Source organism: Oreochromis niloticus, linkage group LG1 (genome assembly GCF_001858045.2).
Source record: "Oreochromis niloticus isolate F11D_XX linkage group LG1, O_niloticus_UMD_NMBU, whole genome shotgun sequence".
Classification (NCBI taxonomy): Eukaryota; Metazoa; Chordata; class Actinopteri; order Cichliformes; family Cichlidae; genus Oreochromis; species Oreochromis niloticus.
In genome coordinates, this window is record NC_031965.2 from 10,517,316 (window position 1) to 10,544,049 (window position 26,734).

At 39.3% G+C, this 26,734-nt stretch overlaps 1 protein-coding gene across 5 annotated transcripts in view; it reads right to left on the bottom strand.

Annotated features, from left to right (window-relative positions):
• Positions 1-26,734, bottom strand: part of tspan4a (tetraspanin 4a) — a 158,466-nt gene that overhangs the window by 38,609 nt on the left and 93,123 nt on the right. For all 5 annotated transcript variants that reach the window (XM_019352737.2, XM_019352761.2, XM_019352795.2 and 2 more), the window contains 2 exons: positions 16,948-17,139; positions 3,135-3,209 (listed from right to left, as the gene is read on the bottom strand). In XM_019352737.2, coding sequence (XP_019208282.1) covers positions 3,135-3,209; positions 16,948-17,139 — 267 coding nt within the window. The remainder of the gene's footprint in view (positions 1-3,134; positions 3,210-16,947; positions 17,140-26,734) is intronic.

A 26,734-nucleotide genomic window follows, 5' to 3' on the forward strand; every position in this document is an offset into this window, starting at 1 on the left:
TCTACACACTTTTACACTATGTTCTCCTACAACTAAAAAGCCTACGTGAACTACTTGTTTAGGTACAGCTAACTAAAACGGGTAATCACCCTCTTGCACTGTGACAACGGCTCGGCAGCCCTTAATTGGATAAGTGGATGGATGGATGTCAAATATCTTGAAACAGCTTAGAGCTGTCATGTTCCCTGTGGATTCCCCATCCTTTGTTGTTGTTTCCAGTGTTATCTTATTCCCATTTCCTTGCTTGCTTGTCTCTGTCGTCATGATTAATATTTGTCTTCACATTTCAGTGTCTTCATGTTTCTCTTACTTATTTTTCTCCTGGTCACATCATGTTTTTTTGATAAATTTTGGTTTTACTTCCCATTTTTGTTCCTTTCCCTCCACTGTGACTGTGACTTTCATCTGCAGCCGTCTGTAACTCCTTTGCACCTGTACATATCTAATTACCATCTGCTTGTGCTCTGTGTGTTGTCCTTGTACTTTATTTTTTTCCTTTTCTTATTGGACTTTGATTCTTCGTTTGATGGCCAATAGCAGCTCATTTTATCAGCTGTGCCTAATCTGGATTCTGCATTTGGTCTTTCTAGATGCAGCAGGTAACAAGAGTGTTTTTTATGATTTAATGTTCAGTCAGCAATGAGACTAAAGCTTGTTATAAGTAAAAGCAGTATGCTACCCTGTAGGAAAGTGCATTATCCTCTGAGCACCGTACATAAATCTATCATTTGCTTTATGCAGGTTTCTTAACAACAGCAGCAGTGAAGCAAATTGTGCATTAACTAAGAGGTTTGTTTCCAAGTTAGAAGACATTTTTCAATCTGGAAACTGGAGCTCAACTTCCACCTGGAACCATTTCAGGTTTTGTTTTGACCAGCTATGCTTGATTAAGAGTTAAAGTAATGGTTTGTGTTAAAATAGGCCCTTTTATAAAATGTCTAAAAGCTCGATTTTCTAGATTACCACAGAGCCGAGTTCCAACCAGTATTAAAGTGACATCACACGGATGAAAGAATAACTAGATCATAAAAACAGCTTAAACAAAAATGACTTATGCGGTCGTTTCCTGGGGGGGACTTTGTAATATTCACATTTTTTGTAATCATTTTTCCATTAGGGTACAGTTTCTACTATATAAAGGTACAATAATACTCTTAGGTGTCCTGCGTCCGGCCGTTTAAAAAGCGAGAGAGTCCACCCTGTTAATGGCCACCCATTCTTTACTGTGAATGATTTCCCACAGTGCCCAAGCTCTGCAGAATCCCTAACATTTTTTTAAAACTTTGTTCTGTCGTTAATCGCCTCCTGGGTAGACAAAACTGAATTATTTAGAGGTTGAATAATGGGGTACACTCAACATTAGGGAACACAGATACTAAGGTGAGGCGTGACACAAGACAACATTCATTAAAGGCTAAACAGAGTACTGCTGATTGGATGAAAGCCCAGAGGAACCTGCAAGTCCACAAGTATTCAGAGGATTAGACTACCAGAGACAAACTGTGATGGAAATATGACACATTAAGCAATTCTATGATCGTGCCAGAATTATAGCAGCGAAGAGATAAAAGCCAGAACAAAGTACACGCAGGTCCAAGGTCTACGGCTGGAAACATCATCCGAATAAAAACACAAAGAAATATCAAAGTAGGTTGTTGTTTACCAAAATCTACAAGGAGATTACCACCAGGGTTGTCCTTGGCCTAAGTCTTTGGTGATAGCGGTCTCTGTCCCAGCACATGAATAATGTAATGGAAGCAGTTGTGAAATTTCCAGTAATGAATTACGAGGCTCTAAACTTTGCATCCACTTCACTTGCTTGTTTCTCTGTTAAATACCTCTTGATGATTAAATGATTAATGATTTCAATCAATGAAATCAAAGGAATAAAAGAAAAATACAAGGATTATTTTCTCACGAAAATGCTCCAGCGTCAGCTTGCTTGAGGGTTTTTCTTAATTTTACATTACAGTGAAATAAATGCTTTTATTTCTTTTGTTTAGGAACTGCTCATAAGGCAAACAGTCTCTGTGGCTTTCAATTATTGCTACGAGTAATGACCAGATAATATATTGATTAAAAAAACCTGGATAAAATCAAGCGTTTAATCTCCAGTAATGAAATAAAAATACTTAGCTGCATGCTACACAAAATATTTAAAGGGGGAACCATTAAATTATACAAAAGCAAATTGTTTTTATTGTTCACTGCAGTTTAACTTGGCCTCTCATTTTTGTTCAAATTCTAATTGTAATTTTAGTTGTGATGATATGAATAGTTCGAGCAGTCGTTTTATTCCACCAATATAAAGGAACTGCAATAAAAAGCGCTATATTTTAAAATATTTATCCTTTCATTGCATTGACCCAGACTTACTCTGCAGTGTAATTCGCTGAGTAATCTCACTAATCTCATCAAGTCTGATTAAAACCCACTGTCAGAATGACGTCTGTTATTCTCAGTTTGATGGATGTTGGTGGACAGAACGCAGAGAGGACGCACTGTCGGTGCTCTCATCTGTGTCTTTACCGTTAAACAAGGCATAAATCAAGCTGTTTTATCAATTGTTAAAATTTCATACCTATTTCAAAAGCCAGCCCTCAAGCCCATAATTAAGACTAATATGTGAGGTATTAAAATATCCGTTCAATGCATTAATAAAACCTCAGCTGAAAAAGTGAAGGGATTACAAATACATATTAGCAGAGGGATGGCTCATCACCTTATTTACTCTTGTCTGACTTGTTTATTTACAACGAAATTCCTCCAAAATAGATGAGCAGAGATATGATTTATTAACAAGGAAAGGAAACTGTGACACAGACATCTCTCCAAAGGCGCGTGTGCACCAGCCCGAGTGGCGTTTTAAAACCAACCGAGGCAGATCCACTGAGCCATTGTTTATGCAAAATGTCAGCTGACATACGCAGCACTGCTTGTATGAACTTCAAAACAACCTTGCTACTGAGCTGCATCATTTTGGATGCCAGCCCCACTTTGAAACATCGACAATCTCTCTGACATATGAAGGGCATGCACTGTATTGCAGAGTTTCTTCTACAGTCATTAATACCTTGCACAGGTGAGGAAAACCCATAAAATTTAACATGATGAGAGTAATAGCAGCAACTTACCTCATCCTGGTAGATGAAGAAAAGCATGATAGACAGAATTTCCAGGAAGAAGATGAGCAGGAGCAGGATAAAGAACTGTGGAGACACAAAGTGAAGAGGGAAGACAAATGAGTCATTGAACTCATCATTTATCAGTACAGTACAGAAGGACAACAAAGGAGGATAATAGGAGTCTTTATGTGGACACTAAATGAATTGGACAATAAAAAGAAGAGAAAACCAGCGTGTTTGAGAGAAAAGTAAGGAAAGAAAGAAATGAGCAGAGACTGTCAAGGAAAGAAGAGTCAGCCAAATAGGAGTGATTGAAGCCTTTATGTTTCTAACTGACAGGTCAAGAGTACAGAGAGAGACAGAACGAGAAGGAGATGGGCTATCAGTAGCACAGCTTGGGAGAGGTGATATACAGTTTTCCTCTACTTTTGAATTTGTTAGAGGAGCCCCATTTTATTCCTCACCAGTCCCTGCCATCCTCTCCTCTCTATAGAGGCCAGGCGTAGCTGCTTGATGGGCGATACATCTTCTTCCTGCGGGCCCATTTGAGTGCTTAAAACAGTTACGAGCTCATCCATCACCTACTCTGCTAGGACATGGCTCTGTCTCTCACACATGGGAGTGAGTGTTTGAAACGCTGAGGAGTGAAACATTTTGAGAGACAACTGTACAGTGATCCTGAAGGTCATAAAACTATCTCAATGAAACGGCACCACGATTATCGGCTGATCTCTGGAGACAAGTACATGTACACACATCAGCGTTATGCAGCAATTGAAGATTGAGACTGGTTGAGACTTTCTAGCTGGCAGGCTGGCTTAAAGGATGCAGGCAGTCAGCTTCCCAGTCCACCCTATTAAAAAGCTGACATACACTATATCGCTAAAAGTATCCATTCACCCATTCAAATCACTGAAATCAGGTGTTCGAATCACTGCTGTGGTCAAAGATGTATAAAAATCGAGCACCTAGGCATGCAGACTGCTTCTACATTTATGAAAGAATGGGTTGCTCTCGGGAGCTCAGTGAATTCTAGCGTGGCACCGTGAGTGATGAATCATGCTTCTCTGTCTGGCAATCCGAAAGATGAGTCTGGGTTTGGCAGTTGCCAGAAGAACCGTACTTGTCTGAGTGCATCGTGCCAAGTGGAGTTTGGTGGAAGGGGGGATTATGGTGTTGGGTTGTTTTTCAGGAGTTGAGCTCGGCTCCTTAGTTCCAGTGAAAAGAACTCTTAATGCTTCACCATATAATTAGACATTTTAGACAATTTCATGCTCAAAACTTTGTGGGAACAGTTTTGGGATGGCCTCTGAGAGAGCATCAGTGCACAAAGCAAGGTCTATAAAGACACAGATGAGTGAGTTTGGTGTAGAAGAACTTGACTGGCCTGCACAGAGTCCAGACCTCAACCCTTTGGGATGAATTAGCGCAGAGATTGAGTGCCAGGCCTTCTCAGTATCTGACTTAACAAATGCGCATCTGTAAGAGAACCAAAATTCCCATAAAGACTCCTGAACCTTGTGGAAAGCCTTCCCAGACAAGTTGAAGCTATTATTGCTGCAAAGAGTGGGCTGACATCATATTAAACCCTATGGATTGAGCACGTCAAGTTCATATGCGTGCGATGACAGACGAGTTAATACTTTTGGAAATAGAGTGTATCACAACCACCTCTAAAGGAACTCATTTTAAGGAGAGGCTGAATTTGCGACTGCTGTAGTGACCTCAGCTGCAACAATTTTAGAGCCTTATTTATGGGACAATTTAATGTTAATGGATTTTTTCCCTCATTCTTAAATCAAATTCACATTTTCTTGGAACTTTGTTTACATAAAGTCACTTTCTTGTTACTTTGTGGCCTGAAATCTAAGCCCCACATTGTCTGCGTAAATTTGTTGACACCCTTAAACGAGCTGAATGAGCTGTCAGCTTTCGTGTTGGTGATGCTCTCAGATGTGCCGGCAACTATATCTTGTTTTAATATTGAAGAAAGTGTAAAAATAATTTTCATGCAGGGTTTGGAGTTAAAGAGATTCTTTTATGGATATCTGTTTGCTTTATTTGATTCATGTAAGAGAGCTGACTGAGCCATGAGGGACAGAAACAAGCTTTTAAGTAAATTGTGACAAGCAGCAAGCAAGATTTGTTCTTTTCCTTTTCTTAAATAGGACACTTGAGAGGTTCGGGAAACAAGTTGAGAGCCGGCATTTGGAGTGTTAGCGCTGCTTCGTACCAACCCTTAGGTAAGCATTTTAACAATATCATTATGCACTGAACGGAGCATGGGAGCATACTGACCTTAGCATGTAGTTCAAAGCACTGCAGTGCAGCATTACTTTAACTCTTGGCTGTTTTTTTAAACTCAGACAGAAACACTGAAAGAGCATCACAGAGGGTTAAAACACAGTACAAGTAAAGTTTTTTGTTTTTTATTCAAACGAATCATGGCTCCTGTGTCCTGTGTGTATTCCAGGTGTTTTCTTGACAGTGGATGTGAGTGTTGCTAGTTCACAGGACTGGCATCAAGCGGGGCCCCTAAGGTCTTTTGGCAGCACCTGCATGAATGAATCACTAAGCGTGGAAGGGATGAAAGTCTCAGTGGCAACCCTGGAAGGTGATAGACCGACTAGGTATCAAACCGATGGCAGCATACAACCCACGGTGTGTTTGACTCACTTGTGCTCTTTTTCAAGAGGCACTCTCAAATAACCATCTGAAATCAATTTCTATTGTTCTGTCAGCCTTCATTGTCTGAGCGATAATGCCCTGCCTTGTGTAAAATTCCAGTAAACACTAATGTTTTTTTAGTAGCTTATTTTAACTAAAGAAGTAAAATAACATTCTCCGATGTGGATTCAAGAAATTCAATATTTTGGGATAATATGATTTTTTTTCTCTTACGAACTACAGTTTTGCAATAAAAAATATCAACAGACAGTTTATGTGTAAAATTAAGATACACTAATAAATAAATAAAACACACTTCAGCAAAACTACAAAAATAGCAAGGGTCAAGTGTGATTCTCTGCTATTTTGACTTTTGCGATAGTTCTCGGTCCGTTATTGATCCTTGAAGGAAATATTTTTCCCTATTGAGCGTTAAGTGAGTAGAGACTGAGTAACTGTAGGCTAGAAATTCAAATTTACATTCAGTGCAATGGTCAAAACTTTCAGCGCAGACTGATTTTGCCGAAGGCATTCTTCCCACTGTTATAACTGCATTTACCAATTCTTTGCCACAAGAAGCCAGACGGAGTTCATATGGGAGCTATGAACAGAAAACATTTGTTTATCCCAGTAGCAACAGAATTCAGTCATTTTAAGACTTGTTTTTTCTTTTATGTACGAGTGTGTCTAATGCAAACTTCTGGTTAGTTTGGCATCCCAGTGCTTAAAGGAAAATAACCAATAAGAACAGGATCACACCTATCGAAGCATTATTTTGGATCCTGGACCCCAGTTTTCACGTACAAAGTCTGTGTACAGGTACTGGTGCTTAGTAGCATCCATCCATCCATCCATCCATTCATCCTCTTCCGCTTATCCGGGGCTGGGTCGCAGGGGCAACAGCCTAAGCAGAGAAGCCCAGACCTCCCTGTTCCCAACCACCTCCTCCAGATTGTCTGAGGGAACACCAAGGTGTTCCCAGGCAGGGCAAAAGATATAATCTCTCCAGCGTGTCCTGGGTCTTCCCTGGTGGGAATGCCCATAAGGCATTCTTGTCTTATGGGCAGCATCTTTGTCAGATGCCTGAACCACCTTGACTGGCTCCTTTCGATCTAGAGGAACAGTGGCTCTACTCTGAACCCCTCCGGCATGGCTAAACTTCTCACCCTATCTCTAAGGGAGAGGCCAGCCACCCTTCGGAGGAAGCTCATTTCTGCCACTTGTATCCGCAATCTCGTTCTTTCAGTCACTACCCACAGCTCATGACCATAGGTGAGGGTAGGGACGTAGATCGACCGGTAAATTGAGAGCTTCCCTTTTACACTCAGCTCTCTCTTCACCATGATGGACCGGTACAGCGTCCACATCATTGCAGCTGCAGCACCAATCCGTCTGTCGATCTCCCGCTCCCTTTTCCCATCACTCGTGAACAAGACCTCGAGTTACTTAAATTCCTCCACTTGGGGTAGGAACTCGTCCCTGACCTGGAGTGGGCACTCCACCGTTTTCTAGCTGAGGACCATGGCCTCAGATTTGGAGGTGCTGATTCTCATTCCCAACGCTTCACACTCAGCTGCGAGCCGTAGCAGTGCAAGCTGGAATGCTAAGTAGCATATGAGGAAAATTCTTCATTCACCAGGTTACTTGGTCTGTAATGTACACACACATAGCAAGGTATCTTATTTGTCAAATAATTGTATTAGTGCTCCTAGTGGCCACACCCCCTAATTATAAACCCATAATGCAATTTAATTGAGGGAGTTGTAAAAAATAATTATACCGTTTTAAACATGTCCATTTCTGCTGTATTACTGAATATTAAACAGAGGAGGTGTGGAAACTGACTTGCCAATCCCAAGGGGGCCACTGGAAGAACTGCAGTTTTCTGCACTTCTGCTCCGGCTTGATTATTTATTCCTGGAGGTCACAACTTGTTTATAGCTCTTGCTGCTGCTGCTGGAGCCACTTTTCAGTTTTTACAAGTTTTTAAATTTTTTTTATTTATTTTTTGAAAGTCCTGCGTCACAACCCTGCTTTGGGAACACTGCATGCTTTAGTGAAGAAAAACGCAAAAATGCTATTTATATCTTCTCTTTAGTCTTTCAGTAGCTCTCCGTGTTCTTGGGTGTGTCTCGCAGTCTGTGAAATTACAACAGAGAGCCAAGCAAGGGGACATCGTTAAGAACGAGAAACCGGCACTCGCCAGCGCTCGCAAAACAAACAGACTCATCCCCTGTGGCTCTCTGCATATTTCTCCATCACTCTGCTCTTAATAGGAAGTTTAACTCTTCTCCTTTAGACCACAGGCAAAAACCACACTCAGTGGAGTCGTTCCACCACAGAATACTGCTTTCTGCTTTTCTAATATAATACAAGAAAGCTATTAAATAAGCTTGAGGAATTTCAAGCTGCTGCTTTCAGTGGGTTACTATTATCAAAGGGCTGAAGAAATTAACTGTAAGTGATGAAAATCCATTTGTGAACTGCATAGAAATACTAATAATAATAAAAGCAATAACAGCATGCCAGTTAAGTCGAGTGCAGAAGTATCAAGCAGTTGCTATCTTCATGACGTACAATTCATTTAATAGGACAGAGGCAACTTCCCAGTACTTAACTTTCATAGCAAAATGTCTTTTTCTGTGTAAAAGTGTTGTTTTAATTCAGACGTAAAATAGGAACTTTTTTTTCCCAATTTGCTCTGCAAGGATGTTGTCTAAGAACACTCAAACGTTACACGCAGCAGGCAGTGGGGATACATTTTTAGATCCTCATGTTTTAATTGTGCCGTAGTAGCTTGAGCTCAGACTTGTAATGATGTATGTGCAAATGACGTGGAAGCAACACATCACCACCAAACCTTAAAACTGAAGTGGGGTTGTTTTGTCCTGTCTGTGCACTCGTAGCCTCGCAGTAATAAATTATTAGAAACAAAGACTTGGATCCCATTACCGAAGCAGACTCAATATGTTTCCCCTGAAATGTCATTATTCAAACTGAAATAGGTTATTCTGTTTACAGCAGTGGCTTCCAGCCGCATAAGTACAGAAAAAAAGATTTATAGAAGATCAAAGTAAAAGAAAGCAAAATTGGGCTTTTATGGAGGGAAAACAATTACAGCTTACAAATTTGTTGTCAAACGAGGCTGATTTTTAAACTTACGGATAGTTACTCTGATTCTTTGCTTAAGTAAATAAGTCAGTGCATGAGCACCACTGTAGCTGGTTGAAGAGGATCTACTGTTAACACACACAGAGACGTGAAATCTTATAAGCAGCCCTGTGCATTCAATGCCTTTGTAAGGGGTCACAAAGTGGGATGTCATATAAAATTCACCCTTAGGAGTTACAGCAATTCCTGCTTAAATGGAGGAGGAGTAAGACATTTATAATCGATAAGCACAAGTACCTCATGTTACTCTATAAGAAGCAAGATAAAGTCAAATGGTCCTTTCAGAGGTTTTATTCCAGTTGTGGCAGACTGGTGTCCTGCAGGTTTTGCTTCCATTACAGTTTTTCGTTCCATGCGAGCTAATGAGCCACAGCTGGCTTGTATCTAGCTGATGCCTTCAGGGAGCAGCAAAAAACTGCAGGACACCAACTCTGGATAACAAGAATAGATGTCTTTTTTTTTTTTAAAGAAAAAAAGTGTTGTATATAAGTAGAGTATTTCAAAGCACGGTAAACTGTGTTGCAATTACTCACTTGAGATCTGGGATTTATTTTTCTCTTCATTTAAGTAAGCTCTAATATAGCTGAAGAACAGTAGCTTTTATTGGTCTATAAAGACTAAAAGTGGATCGAACACATTATGAAAATTTATGTAATGGACTCCAGAGGGTTCCTTGCATATATGCTCATGTTATTTACATCATGACTTGTTTGGGCAGTACTGCTGATATGGCTCTGCAGCACTGAGTGGCGCCTTAGGATGAGCTTTTCTCAAAGTCTAGGCATGGCGATCAATGCATGCTGTGATTTCCTTGCAGTATGAAAGCGTCAGTAGCTCTTTGTGTCTTGACAGACCAGCAAGACTGGTGAAGCAGTCACGTCAGCCACACAGTCCATGAGAGCCTCCAAAATCAATATCTGAGCTCTTTAGGCCTTTAGCGTACATGGAGGGAAGTTTGAGGTGATAGCCTTGTTGTTTTCATGTGGTGGGTCTAAAAATTTTTACAGTTTCTATCCCTCAGACCATGTGAAGCTGTTCAGTGCAAACAGCCTGCTTCCACTTTCACGCAGTGATCTCACCTTTCTTGATTATCTGTCGGAAGAACCGCCACATTTCTTTAGTGCCCTTTGACTCAAAATATATTGACTTTAGAAACTGACTGGTTTGAAACATGGCTTTAATTACCCATTTCCTTGTTGAAAATGAAAGTGTCCCCAAACGGCTCATATTTTCAAATTAAATGGACAGGGTATTGGATTTGTGTGCAAATCTGTTTTAATGACCAGAGTACACATGGAATTCCAGCTAAAGACACCTTTCTTATCAAGAAGTACATTAGTCTATCTGCAACATGTTTTTGTGACTTAAATGCAACAATTACACAGAAAAATTAATCATAAATAACTGCTCATCTTAATTCCTGTTTGTAACTGATTTATGGAAATGTGATATTCCCATTTAAGACATTTAAGACATTTTTATTTATTTAAAAAAGTCATTAGTTAACATGTTATAAAACTTATTTTATTTGCTCATAAGCTAGAGGCCAATGCTCCATTCATGCACTATGTCAGTAGAGTCAGAGGAACATGAAAAACAGTAAGTGTTCAAACTTCGTCCCACGCTTCTGTCTGCATATGCTAAGTACTAATCTTGCACAGCAATCTCACTTGACAAACAAGTTTAATTAGTTTGTTTTGCTGTGTTACTTAGCAGTTCTTCACCAAATCAAAACAGCTTACAATAGGGCGAATGGATTGTGTTTACTTCTCTGAAGTATTTTTATTTGACGTAACAGCAAGTGGTGGCACATGTAGCACAGACACCACAGACAGTAAGTTAACACAATGTTAGGTCATGCAGGGAGATTTCTTGTTATTTCACAACAACCTCTTGGGCAGAAAAATGATGCCAATCCAACAGCTCCATTTTTTGAATAGCCACTTGAGGCTGGTTCCAATATTGAACGAACATGTTTATAGTCTTGTAAAAAATAGTGTGGACTTTATAGCTATACTGACCAGCCACTTTACTAGTGATACCTTACTAGTATCCGGTTGGACCTGCTTTGGCTCTCAGAACCTTTTTAATTCTTTGTGACAGATTCAACAATGTGCTAAAAAACCTTTCTCTGAGATAGTGGTCCATATTGAGATGATACCATCACACAGTTGCTCCAGACGTTTGGGCTGCGTGTCCATGATAGAGATCTGTTATTCCACCACAATCCAAAGGTGTTCTGCTGGACTGAGATCTGGTGACTGTGGAGGCCATCTGAGTACAGTGAACTCATTGACATGTTCAAGAAACCTGTTTGAGATGATTTGAGCTTTGTGACATGGCACATTATCCTGCTGGAAGTGGCCATCAGAAGATGGATACACAATGCACAATTGTTACCAAGGTTCACAAAATGCGCCAAGACAATATGAGTCACACTATTACACCACCAGCACCAGCCTGAACTGCACCATTCAAATGTTACAGCAGAAATTAAGACTAAACAGACCAGGTGATGTGTTTCCAGTCTTGTACTGTCCAGTTTTGGTGAGTCCATGGGAACTGTACTTTCAGTTTATGTACTTAGCTAACGGGATTGGCACCATGTATTTGAAGGTTCAACATGTTTAGAAATGCTTTTCTGGGAGTTGTTTTCTAAGTCACTGCTGGCTTTCTATCTGCTGGAAGCAGTGTGGCACCACCAACTACGCCATGTTCAAAGTCACCTAAATCACATTTTTGCCCCATTCTTATGCTGAATTTGAACTCCAGCAGATCGTCCTGATCACGACTTACTTGTGATTGGCTTGTGATATATTTGCATTAGCAAGCATTTGCACAGAAGTACCTAACAAAGCGCGGCTCACAAAAACTGTACAGTAGCATAATAAATCCACAGCAGACCCAACCATTTGTTCATGCTTTTCAGCATACACTTTCTTTATTCACAGTTTTCGTACTTTACACGGTCGACTGCAGCTTTCCAGCTCGCAGCCGAACACACACCAACAACGACAATCAGTCAGGACCCAGCACTGGCTTTAATGCAGGTGCGACGTGATCGCTGATGCCACTCAGGTGTGTCCGCCTCACTGCAGCCGCGCCACCGACCATGCCCCGCCACAAGGAGGTTATTTTCTTAGAGAGTGTCTGCCTAAATTATACTAAAGCTTGAATTCATGCATTATCTCACAGGTGGCTGCTGACAGTCTCCTAGGCCTCATATTAGCTCATTTGGGTCACTGTACCTATTAACCGTGTTTGGTGTAATTATCTAATACATGTAAATAATGACGCTGACACAACATTAAAGAATTCTTGCTCCAGTTTGGATGAATGCAACTCATGTAATCAATAAAATGCGGACGATTGCATTGTGGGATTGCTACCAGAAATCTTTCCATACAGTAGCAAAGAAATGGATCGAATATTTACTGTCAGAATACCGATATAGCAGTGGACAGCAATCTAGAGAATAAGAACTGATTTTAGACATGAAGCTATAGTTTTTCTTGACTTGGTGTAGTGACTTTCTGAGGTCTTTCCTGGTTGCTTGGCAACATATCTGTGATGACAGATCCTCAGTAACCTTTTCTTTATATTGAGAGGCAACCATTACACTAATCACACTGAAGTGGCGAGTTTAGTCAGAGTTTGCACATCATCTGCATCTAAACTAGGGTTAGATATTTCATCAACTTTAAACCTAAGCTTTACCTCACTGCGCAAACCTTGATATTTCACAAGTGTTCAAATTCATTCTAAATCTCAAACAGTAACCTCATGCTTTCTGTGCAAGTAAAAATACTTTTTAACAAAATCGTATTAGTATTAGTTTAAAGCTGAATTAAAAAAATTTTTTTTTGAGTTTCCGTAATAAATTTACTCTAATTAATTGAAGTAACTTTATCCAAAGCATTGTTAAACATGAACACTGGAGGGCACATTAGGAAAAACTGGTTATGTATTAAAAAATATCAGGATGTGGTTTTACATTTATATGAAAAACAAAGCTATCACTCTTGCCTGAATTAAGGAACAATAAAAGCCTTGTGTTTTTTGGAAATTATAACTGATGTTTGGTGATACAAATTAAAAAATGTTTGCACATGGCAATGATGTTTTTTCCAGCACAGAGTGCAAAAGTAATTCCTCAAATATCTCACAGCAACACTGCAGTGCTCTGGGTCTCTCATCAGCGATCAATATGCTAATTAGCTCTAAAATTCGAAGAGAGATGAATCTTTTCTAATCTCCGTGAAGAACGTGCTGTTCTGTCACTCATTGATGAAGGCTTATAATTTGCCTAGCCTCATTTTATTGACACGGAGCAGGGATCGGTCCGGTCACTGTCGGGAAAATGTCATGGATCATGTTAATGATCGACGCTAAGACTCATTCCCACAGAGCTCATAATTGCTTTCTCCTGCTGGGCAATTTTCCTAATGATTAATTCTATTTTTTACCCACATAGAATTATTCTTCCACATAAATCTGTGAAATGCCTGATGTGTTTGTCTGTTTTGTTTTTCAATATTTATCAGTCCTTCAAGCATCTGGGTTTCACACCTTATAGGGATACCTGTTCACAGAATTGTAGTTCAAGTTAAAGTTTGTTTAAATCATAAAAGTGGCTGATATTTGATAATTTCATTGGTATGATAGCACATTTGAATGTAGCTGTCTTCTAAAGCAAAATCAGCTTGGTTAAAATGCATCATGGCACTCAGCTTTTAAAAGAATTATGTTTTTAACTTTAAGTATATCTGTATAAGTGGTGGTAGATTATAATATTGATCAAAAGGCTGAAAGTTTGGTGGAAACACTCCTTAATTGTAGTTAATATTTGGACATCTGAAGTGTGCTTTGAAACTGTTGACATAGCCACGGGGAGTTTTTAGTTTTTATCGATTTGAATGCAGGAGAGTGGGCTAATCTGCCATCTAGTACTAATATAATTTTCTAAAATAACTACTACATGAAAAGCCAATTACAGTTTGAAGCACATGAAACCACTGAAGGAATAAAAATCATTTCAACTTCCCGAAAAAAACATTCCACTTTGGATAGTATCCTGTCACTGACAAAATGATAAATGATATTGTTTTCTTGTTTTAATATATGACGCGTAACTCTTTCTGCGATTACAACAGTGCCCCAACAATATTCACAGAGATCGTTTTATTGGGATTAGCAAGGCTACTAAAAGTATTTCTAGGCAATAAACTGAAAAGGTACAAATACTGTATGTCAGTAGGATCCCTGACAATAAGTCTAGGCCCCCATATGGCCCATAAGCTAAAGCTGTGATTTTTCTTTCCTTGCAAGTTCAGGGAAAACCAGGAGCTCCTTATTAACAGTATAAATTTCATTCAAGTTATTAAATTGTTTATTAGTGTTAAATTATGTGGTTCTGTTCATTTTTGCTGAGTTTAAAAAAGTTTTTTGTATATAAACTGTCAGATGTGTCCATAGACAGAACATTCAACCTGCAGCATGTTAGCAATGTCATTCAAGAAGCAGGGACTCCAGTGACCACAGATACTGAATGTTTGCTCCAAGTGTGTCTCGGCCTGGTGGTCAGATCCCCGGCTGCTGAGGCTGTTGGGACATGGAACATCACCTCTCTGTTGGGGAATGAGCCTAAGTTGGTGTGTGAGGTTGAGAAATATCAACTAAACATAGTCGGGCTGACCTCAACACACAGCTTAGGCTCTGGAACTAGGGTCCTGGAAATGGGCCAGACTCTGTTCCACTCTGGAGCTGCCCTAGTGAGAGCCAGCAGCAGGGATGGGTATTCTTCTATCCCCTGACTCATAACCTGTATGTTAGGGTTTCGAGAGGGTTTTTTTTTACCTGCCCTTTGGATTAGGGAGTGGTTCCTGACATTTATCTGCACTTATTCACCAAATAACTGTTCAGAGCACCCAGCCTTCTTGGAGTTGCTGGGTGGGTTGCTGTAGGATGCCCCACCTCATGACTCCATTGTCCTAATGAGATAATTTAATGCTCACATGGGCAATGAAAGTGAAACCTGGAAAGGCGTGACAGGGAGGAGCAGCCTGCTTGATCTGAAACCGAGTGCTGTTCTGGTATTGGACTTGTGTGCTAATCACAGCTTGTCCATAACAAATACTATGTTTAAGCATAAAGGTGTTCATAAGTGAATGTTACACCTGGACAACCTTGGTCACAGGTCAGTGACTGATTTTGTGATTGTATCCTTAAGTCTTTGGCCATATGTCCCGGACACTTGGATGAGGAAACGAGCTGAGCTGTCAACTCATCACCACTTAGATGTGAGTTGAATCAGATGGCAAGAGCGGATGTTGGGGATGTCGGACAGATCGAATAGTCAAATGTATATTTAGGGTGCACAGAGCTGTGGCTGCAAGTCGGTGCCTGTCATGTTGTGGTAATCCCGGAACCAGATGGTGAAACCATAAAGCTGAAGAAGCACGCTTATCGGTGTAGGCTAACTTGTGGGACTCTGGAGGTAGCTGACAGATACTGCCAGACCAAGTGCAATGTGACTCAGGCGGCAGCTGAAGCAAAAACTCAGGTCTGGAGGACTTCAATGAGGCAATGAAACCAAGTGATTTTGGCAAATATTCAGCTGATTCGGGAGTGGAAAGCTATACTATACTCACACAGTGTACAGTAAAAGTAGAAGGATTGCCACTGACTTCAACTGAGGATACAGCTGAGCAGTGGAAAGAATACTCTAAGGATCTCCTCAATCCTGCTGACACACCTTCTGTAGAGAAGGCAGAGTCTGGGGACAAGAGGATGACTGGCCCCTCACTAGTTGTTACTGATGTAGTTATGTTTGACTTGAGGGCCATCAGAGGCCAGGAGAGAGAAGAGAAAGCTAGCACGGCCAGCGATGAGACCGAGGCTAATTATTATAGCTGTACAGAAACATGACTGGGTACTGGATTGTCTTTGCTGGCAGCAAGAACTTGCAGAGAACAGGACTGATTGTAGAGCTGATTTGATGCAGCTCCTGCTCCTGTGATTAGACAGGAATCAGGACACAACTAAAAACAAACAATATGACAAAGACACAACTGCATGAAGTCAGAGTCTGAAATGCAGAAAAACGGAAGAGTTTGGGATTTAAAACACATGTAACAGAAGCCGTTTAGCTTGCAGAAGGCAGGCAAGAAAATGATTGGGCTAGAGTGATGACGACAAAATTAAGTTTGACAGGGTGGAAAAACGGAAGTGAAGTAAAGAATACACCAACAGCCTGGACGGAGTGAATGCAGATCTTCTTTATTGAACTTCATAAGCTTTATTTTGTGGTCTAAAGACCCAGAAAAACCCTGTAAAGCAGTCTATTGTAGCTATGAAGCCTTCCAGTCTGTCAAGCTAACGTTAGCATTAAAACAGCATCACTGTCATAACTATTGTTAACAGTTGTTGTTAGATATTTACAGAGATATTCCCCTTAAAAACAAGACTTTAAACCCCAAAGCATACTCTGATTGTTGTGCTCCAAGTGCTCTTTGCCTACCTCAGATATAAAATGAATGTGCACAATATAGTTTGCTCACCAAAGCAAAACTAGGCAACAGTGGTTCACAGCACTAAAAGCATTTTTATGAAATGGTTACCTGTCAAATAACCACAACATCATATCAAAGACAGGTGTCCCAAAGCTGAAAATCATGCTGTCTAAAAATGCAGCATGATTTTTTAGACCTGTTGCTTTATGAAAACTTCCTTATAATAGTTGTCATGACGATAATAACCCTAAAGGCCCTCTTGCAATCGGATCAAACAGAAGCACATAAAACTGTACTTATGTTATGCACACGCACATGCACACACACACACACACACACACGCACACTAAAAAATTCTAAACAACGTGAGCTATGCTGCTCTGTAAAAACTATAATCTGAAAATATGACATCATCACAACTTTGTGTTTAAAGTCAGCGGCTGAATCCAAAAACATTCTGGATAATAACTTACTGTCAGCAGAAGAGGACGGCTCTCTTTGACAGCTCCCACACAGCCGAGGCAGCCAATCACCATGATGATCGTCCCCACTGCGATGAGCAGGTTGGCTGCAGACAGGGAGGGAAGGGATGATGACAGGGTGGCGAAGTTCCCTTGGGTCACTGAGAGCCAGACCCCGACGCCCAGGATGCCACATCCTCCCAACTGCAGTGGAAACACAAATAGATGTAAAGCTATCAGTGTGCTAGCAGTACAGTCAAGCATGATAAAGTCTAAAGTATTTAAAGATATGTTGTTATTTTCCACTTTTTTTCAAAAGAATAAATTAAAAACTGGTTGGAGTGTGCACAGATTAACAAGGGAAAACCAGATAGCGAGGAGCTGATCAAGTCTGAGGAATGTCTGACAAAATCACCACATACAAGTTAAAGGCTGTGCTGTGATTTCAGCTATGTTCACATGTAAAATGATTACTCACAGAGAAAATTAGGAGTGACAATACACCCTTTTAATTTTTTTTTTCTCACACAGCACGTGTACATCCAGCTCATCCACAGATGCTTCTCACTGAGCAGGGAAGACACCGAGAGAGACACACCTGCAGGGTGACAGCAAGTCCTCACACCGAAGGGGCGGTGCTGGCAGCCATTTGACCAAAAAGTAACTAGATTTGATCTTATGCATTTATTTTTAGTAATTTAAGGGATATGAAAAGTTGTTGCTAAATCTAAAAGACTGGCAACAGTCATGTGAACTTAAGTGTGATGAGCACTGCTGTGAGTGAGAGACTGAGATCATTTATATTATATGCTGAAAAGTTAATTCATGAATGACCACATTTAGCTCCTCCAGAAATATACACGCAGCAGGGTATAACTGTACATACTACACAATAGTGTCTATACTAGTTGATAAAACAGTAGTTCACCATCGTGCGATGGATATTTGTGGCTAGACAGTGGTGTTCTGACTCAAGATGAAGACTTCAACCTTAGGGGCAGAAAATACATCCCCTCCTGATGCCGTGTCCAAAGTAAACATACAAGGAGACTCTCTGTTCCTGTTTTTTTTTTCGTTGTTGTTGTTTTCTCTGTGGGAGAGAAATGTTAGAGAACTTCTGTTAGCAGAGATATGATGAAATGCACCCTGGTGTACGTGGCGTGGTCAATATTAGGGCGAGACACACTGTGATTGCAACATGTTCTGTTAATCTTTGATATATTTATTGAGAACCTTTTTGGTTTTGTAAGACATCTGGGCCTCAAAGTCTTCTAGCGAAAGTGAACCTGCAGCTCACTGCCGATTTCCATCACATGACCAACTGCAGTCAGTTGGGACAAGCGTTTGAAGAATTCAGTTGCTCTGCTGCAAAATCTTCACTATTTTCAGTCCAAAGCCAACTTGGCTCCTTTGAATTTTTGTCCTTAAGACCCAGAGCATGTTTGCTTCAAAGACACAGAGTGATACTGGGCAAAGAAAGGTTTTTAGATGCGTTTTAAAATTGGAGAAAGGGAAATAATATACACTCTCTACGGCCTCATGACAGAACTCCCAAAGGCAATAAGAGTTACATGGCTAAATACATGATTATTGTTTCTTCCCCCTCCATTTTTTTTTTCCTATTTCCAGCTATAGCACAAGATCTTATTTAATGAGCTCTTCAGCCAGAAGTAGGGCAAAGTTAAAATTAAAAAAACAGTCAAGTGGAGCTCCATTTACTGAAAGCAGGTTTCTCTTCAACTATCTACCAAGGCTGGGAGGTTTGAGCAGCTCACAGATGAAGGGGCGTTGGGTCACTATTGCTTGTAACAGACCTTTATTACACCCCAGAGTGTGTTCTCTAATGATGATTGGCTGCACGGAGAAGGGCAAAGGAACAAAAGGGAACGCTGATAATAGATGGTGGTGGTGAACATGTTAAGGGCAGATACAAAACCCTGCTAGAGGATGTGAATGCACTTTGTTTTAGTTCAGAAAAAAAAGAGAATACTTTGCCAAATTACTGGTATCTTTTGCATAAGTGTACTCCAACATGTAAGAACAGGGATAGAAAGAATCTCATGTTTGACAAATGTGCAAATACACTGTGTTGGCACTACAGATGGCAGTTGTTACAGATATGCTGGGTGGTGCTTTCACTTGGTGTACGCCCTCGCTGCTGTATTGTATCACTTACTGTTCTTCTTACAACACACAGTGTTGTAGCTTTTTAATTCTTGTTCTGTGCTTTGTGACTTTTATGTCTGTGAAAAGCACTACATTAATAAATTGTACTTACTTATTTAATTACCTGGTTACAATGGGGTGAATATGCTTGTAAAATTAATCAAATCATACTAATTGTAAGAATCCTTGAACCACAGGTCAAAGAGAAGAAGTGGCAGCAATTTTTCACTCCAGTGTATTTATTAACCAGAGAACTGGACAATTTTTTTTATTAATTCAGAAGTTTAACTCTTAGCCTTGTACACTGTAATTGAAAAACTCAAAAAATAGTTTTTTTTGTTATCATCCAACTGGCCTTTACTCAAAAATTCTATTTAATTTCTCTGATTTTTTATACTGATTTAGTGCTCAGTTCAGATAAAATAATTATTGTAGGTAATTAATGTAGATGTTGTAAATAACAGCCTCAACACATCATTTAATTTTGTATTAGACTCAATTGGCTTCTCTCAAAATGTAAATGAGACTGTCAGCTCTTTAATCACACTTTGAATCTTGAACTGAACTGTGACATAGAACTTTATTCACCAGTAATTCCTGAAAACACTCTTTTGTTTGAACATTTCTTAATAACAATAAAATTACAATAATGGATCACACTGCAATGGAGAATACGTTTCATTACAGAAAATGTCTGAAAGTGCTACAACTAAGGTTAAGGAAGTGATTCCTCAGTTCATATTTTCTTCAATGCTGTGTGCCAACACAATGCAGAACAGCTACCAAAACTGCACTGTTACAGAACATGATTATTTTGATAATAGTGTAACATCCTATGAGAAATCACAGATTCATGACTCCCTGGTATAACTGTCAAATGTAGACCTTAAAGCAGACACACACATAAATTAGAGAGGAAAGGGCATTGCACTTACTGTGTGTACAAGATTTTTGTTTGGTCTGGAAAATATATCAAATAAGTCCTCTATAAAGGATTGATCAAGGAAAACATGAACAGCCCCAAGTTTCATCACAGATAAAATTTTAACACTGTTAACACAAAAATACTGTTAATAATGAAGGACTGCAATGCACAAATTTGTATATAAATGCATATAAATGGGGAGCCTTCCTTACACACAATTACACAGAGTTCCATGTAGGGACCAATCATTTTTTACATTACACACATGTTTCCCTTAGACAACATTATTAGAAAACACTGCATACATTTTTTTCTATGCAGATGACGCCCAGCTTTTTTTTTTTTATCCATGAAGCCAGATGATACAAATCAGCTAGTTAAACTATGGGCATGCCCTTAAGACCGAAATGCTTGGATAATCTTTAATCTTTCTTATTTCTAAATCAGCTCCCATTTTGAATTCGAGAGACAGACACTCTTTAATTTTAAGATTAGAATCAAAACTCTACATTTTGGTAAAGCTTATAGCTAGGGCTGGATCAGATCACCCAGAATCCCCTCTTAGTTATGCAGCATTAGGATCAGGCTGTTGGGGTTTCCCATGACGTACTGAATTTTTCTTCTTCACTCATATCTTTTCATTCTCTGTGTTCATAACCCATTACTGTACTCTCTCTCCTATAGTTTGCCTTTTTCCGTCTTTCTTTGCTCTCATCTCTTTCCCCTCTCCCCCAACCACTTGCGGCAGAGGAATTTGTTGAGTGTGGCTAGAAGTTTTTTCCTGTTGAAAGGGAGTTTTTCCTTCCCATTGTCGCCAAGTGCTTATAGGGTGTCGAGTGATTGCCGGGCTGTCTTTCTAATATTTTAAATATCTTCACCCTACAAAATTAGTGCCTTGAGGTGACTGTTGTTTGACACTAAACAAATAAATTTGAATTAAATAAAATTTAAATGAAGATGAAAATGGTACTTTGAGTATACCAAAGGACATTTTCTATTCATATCTCTTGTGCATATTTGACCTTGTGCTGCTATCTGCACATTAATATGGCAGACTCGAAGATTCAGACTTGCATCTTGCTGTAACTTGTGCAGAAATGTGAACAGCTCTAAACCACAACATTTCTGTTTACAGGGAGTGCAGAATTATTAGGCAAATGAGTATTTTGTCCACATCATCCTCTTCATGCATGTTGTCTTACTCCAAGCTGTATAGGCTTGAAAGCCTACTACCAATTAAGCATATTAGGTGATGTGCATCTCTGTAATGAGAAGGGGTGTGGTCTAATGACATCAACACCCTATATCAGGTGTGCATAATTATTAGGCAACTTCCTTTCCTTTGGCAAAATGGGTCAAAAGAAGGACTTGACAGGCTCAGAAAAGTCAAAAATAGTGAGATATCTTGCAGAGGGATGCAGCAGTCTTAAAATTGCAAAGCTTCTGAAGCGTGATCATCGACCAATCAAGCGTTTCATTCAAAATAGTCAACAGGGTCGCAAGAAGCGTGTGGAAAAACCAAGGCGCAAAATAACTGCCCATGAACTGAGAAAAGTCAAGAGTGCAGCTGCCAAGATGCCACTTGCCACCAGTTTGGCCATATTTCAGAGCTGCAACATCACTGGAGTGCCCAAAAGCACAAGGTGTGCAATACTCAGAGACATGGCCAAGGTAAGAAAGGCTGAAAGACGACCACCACTGAACAAGACACACAAGCTGAAACGTCAAGACTGGGCCAAGAAATATCTCAAGACTGATTTTTCTAAGGTTTTATGGACTGATGAAATGAGAGTGAGTCTTGATGGGCCAGATGGATGGGCCCGTGGCTGGATTGGTAAAGGGCAGAGAGCTCCAGTCCGACTCAGACGCCAGCAAGGTGGAGGTGGAGTACTGGTTTGGGCTGGTATCATCAAAGATGAGCTTGTGGGGCCGTTTCGGGTTGAGGATGGAGTCAAGCTCAACTCCCAGTCCTACTGCCAGTTTCTGGAAGACACCTTCTTCAAGCAGTGGTACAGGAAGAAGTCTGCATCCTTCAAGAAAAACATGATTTTCATGCAGGACAATGCTCCATCACACGCGTCCAAGTACTCCACAGCGTGGCTGGCAAGAAAGGGTATAAAAGAAGAAAAACTAATGACATGGCCTCCTTGTTCACCTGATCTGAACCCCATTGAGAACCTGTGGTCCATCATCAAATGTGAGATTTACAAGGAGGGAAAACAGTACACCTCTCTGAACAGTGTCTGGGAGGCTGTGGTTGCTGCTGCACGCAATGTTGATGGTGAACAGATCAAAACACTGACAGAATCCATGGATGGCAGGCTTTTGAGTGTCCTTGCAAAGAAAGGTGGCTATATTGGTCGCTGATTTGTTTTTGTTTTGTTTTTGAATGTCAGAAATGTATATTTGTGAATGTGGAGATGTTATATTGGTTTCACTGGTAAAAATAAATAATTGAAATGGGTATATATTTGTTTTTTGTTAAGTTGCCTAATAATTATGCACAGTAATAGTCACCTGCACACACAGATATCCCCCTAAAATAGCTAAAACTAAAAACAAACTAAAAACTACTTCCAAAAACATTCAGCTTTGATATTAATGAGTTTTTTGGGTTCATTGAGAACATGGTTGTTGTTCAATAATAAAATTATTCCTCAAAAATACAACTTGCCTAATAATTCTGCACTCCCTGTAAATGAGACTGTTTAACTAACTCAGGGACTTGGATATGAGATTGATGGGCAAAACTATGCATGATTTGTCACAACAAGGTGAATGACTCTCATTAAATGGCTACAGTTATAGAATATAGAATAGTTATAGAAAAACTGAGAACAACCACCATCATTTATGAGAAGCAAAGGTCACATCTTACATACAGTCTAAAATTAGATATTCCATTTAGAGTTTGCTAATAGAGAGAAAGACGAGAAAAGCATTTTCACTTGATTAGCATGTTGACAGAAAATGTTATTTACCTCTCAGTTCAACCTAATAATAATAGCATATATAGCTAAATACTGAGTAAAATATTTAGTATAGTCTTTAACCCTAGAACACTATCGCTGGGTGATTTCCACCCGAGCAAATACATTTACATGATTTCTCTCTCCTGCAGCTGTTTGCGTGTCGAGGAGCCTGTGCCTTCACCAGGGAAGTCTCAAATGTCCCAGGAATGGGTGGACCAAAGACCAGCTTTCCAGAGTCATTATTTTGTTTTAGGAGTTTTTTTTTTTCATTTTGTTAGACATGGCACAGTCGAAAGTAAAAGAAGACCACTCTAATTTGTCATGTGTTGTCATATTTTGATATATTTGATTACTTTTTATTGGTTATATTATATCAGGTAAAAATCACCCGGCATTAGTGATTGTGTTACTATTTATAGCGATAGTGTTCTAGGGTTAATCACAGCAGTTTCCAAAACATGTTTTCGTTTGTGTAACAACTTCGACAAAAATTCCCTCCATCTAGCAGCTTTTACAGGCAGTTTTACGTATGCTATGATCAGAAGTCATCTTGATTAGCACCCATCCCCCAAAACAGCAGCTTAAATCTTTACAGTCACACCGATTTGCAATGTTGGAATTGATGCAGCCATCTGGACTGCCTCCCTCCCAAGCAGCTACTCTCTGTATTTGTAGCAGAGCCTATGAATCTGGCAGCTGAATCAGGTCCATGGCTGTGAAAGATCTGAATGTGAGAACATACAGTTTTCTTCAATAAACATCTATTAATTAAACGGCCCTGATGAGATCTGAAACATGAAAAAAAAAACCTGTGTGCAGTGGAACAGATGTATCCACACTGATCCACAATGATGTTTTGAGCTCACGATGAAAGAGTGTCTGAAAATTTCTTCTAATAAAATATACATGTGCTGTGGATGTACTTGACTCCTGAGTTTTGAATTCAAAATACACGTGCATGTTATAATGATTTTTCTCACGTATGAATATCCAATCTCCTTGCACTTCTGAGCGCTCTATCCACAGAATAGATCACGAGTTCAAATACTTTAAATTAAGTATATCACTTTGATTTAAGCCATTATCTAAATTCTCTTACATATATGAATAACATGTAAAGTCTCAAGGGCAAGGATTAGCCAGGAGAGAGATTTCATGGCCACTGTGCCAAAGGATGTCAGTTTGAATTCACATGCTTCATGTATTATTTCTTCTGAAACACTTTGATGTGTGAATCATGTATGCGGTTTGACCGAGAATCCTTCTTGCTAAATCTGCTCTCATAGCCAAAGCCTGGTGGTGAGCTTTAAAGGTTGCCTGTTCAAAATGTGTCTTACACTGTTGGTCTGTGTCATCTTATCACATTATTTGATTTATAAAAGTGGGAGTGGAAAACCTGGAGTTAGGACTGATCTCTACACTGCCATTTTCTCGATTTACCAAAAGAAAATGGCCACTGTTTGAGGTAACAATATTCATTATTGGAAAAACATTAGAAAAAGCCTCAGAGTCAAATCCTAGATAATTCTGATGACGCATATTCTTGCTAGTGGAAAAATGAGATAATCTCAATAACATTGTTGCAATTGTGTTTTAGAGGATTGTGATGTGACTGTGCAACCCAGGATGGGGGTTTTTCACAAAAGCAAACTAAAGCAACTCAGATACTGGATATTGACTTTGGACTCTAAGTGTTTAGTCAGTGTTTCCTAAATTAGATGCATGGCATTGGAAACTTTGTTGTAAAGAAGTTGTGTTTTTCATGCATGCATTGGTGCAGTATTTGTGTTAAATCCATGATTTCTTTTCAAATGCAAAATGCAAAAGTGATGAAGCTGTTGACCCAAAATCTCCCCTAAATGGTCAGTTGGCTTGAGATCTGATGACAGTGAAGGCGACAGTATATGACTCAAAAGTGGATTCTGTTCATCTGATAGCGTTTTCAGTGAGAGAAACGTTTCGTCACTCACCCAAAAGACTTCTTCAGTCTCAGCTGACTGCAGGTTTCCCCCAATTTTATAAACAGTACATTTGCATAATGACTGAAACTAGCACCACTGAAGGAACAATGGGCTGGGAGGCACTAAACAAAGGACAAATCTTGTGTATACATATAAGAAAAATTTGAATCTTTTAATCATGTCCTTTAATAACAAATACTAAAATGTATGGCACTAAAATCATGTACTAAAATCATATTGGTTTTCTGAGTGTGCATTGATTTCTTGTTTACTCTGACACAGCTTACATGCAACCACATGCAGTGATTTATTGGTATATCAAAGCAGTGAACATGACTGCATGTTGATTGCCTAATTGCACCACGCACTGCACTTGTGTAAATCAGCTGTATTTGTTGTATTTGCAACAACGTTGTTTCTGCATTCATTTGTTCCTGTTGTTTCCTGGACTTTGAACATCTGTAGATGAAAAAGCTACAGTACACTAAATAAAACACATCCCAGTTTCTTAACAGTTGCTTACAAATTGCCCTTGTATTTTGCTCCAGTGACATGCCAGTGCTTTTTATCTATCAAAGACAGATAAAAAGCATTATCAAAAAAGTGGCACTAAACAAAGCAATAAATAAAAAAGAAAGTGAAAAGCAGTAAGACAAATGCAGCAAGAAAAAATATACCATAATGCTTCACCTAGTCATAATTTTAAAATACCCCTGTCATGCACGTTTAAAGAAATCAATAGCCATTATCAGCTGCCAATGAATAATTAAACTGGATGTCATCGTGTTTTAGGGCAAAGATGAGGCACACTTTGGTGTCAAACTAAGAGCAGCACATCAGTAACCCCAAATTACTAAGGCCATTTAGTAGTTGGATGACATCAACTTTAAAGTTTTCATATTTTGGACCTTTTGGTGTCACATTTAAAGCAGGGGTGTCCTTTTTCAGTCTGTAGCATTAATGCTGTGAAGAGGCAAATCTTAATCAAATCCATTTTTCTAGTCATTTTAAATCTGACCGAATAGGGTTTTTTTTTATGCCAAATCAACAGAGTAAGTAAAATTAAAAATTAAAAAGTAAGTGAAAGCAAAACAAAGTGCTAAACACCAAACTCCAAAATGGGACACAAAAATGTTTTTGGCTTATTCCATCACCACACCCACCATCCAACATGCAGACTTTATGATTTTCACAAATGAACAAGTTTTAGTATTGAAGTGTTTTTGCAAAATGCTGTTACTCTACAATATGTAGTTCTTCAATAACAATTTTAATTTAAAAAAAATCTAAATAGTATCTAGGTCAAAATGACCAGGCTCCAAATATCATTGTGCCCTAATCGACCAGATTAGGTTGTTCTTTCCAAACAAACCCACATATAACCAGGGTGGTTAACTCAGACATGTATAAGTCTGTAAAATATCAACATAATGTGCCTTAGTAAGGTCTCAGTACACTAATAGAGGGATGAAAGACCATTCTTCCATTCCATCATTTGGTGTTTTGCTGATGATCATGACTCTAATGTCAATACAAGAGCCTATTTACATGATCATATGAGTAGTGTTCTGGTGATAGTCAAGGACATAGTATATGATTCACATTGTTGTCAGGCTTATTGATCCTCATGCCCTGTTGTTGTTCTGATCACCTTGCCCCAAAATATTGATTAGCGTCTTCATTATTGCTGTGGATCATGCGGAAATCTTGATGTGATGCGACAGACTATTGTATTTATTTATTGCATATTTAGAGTATATTGTAATTTCATTCAA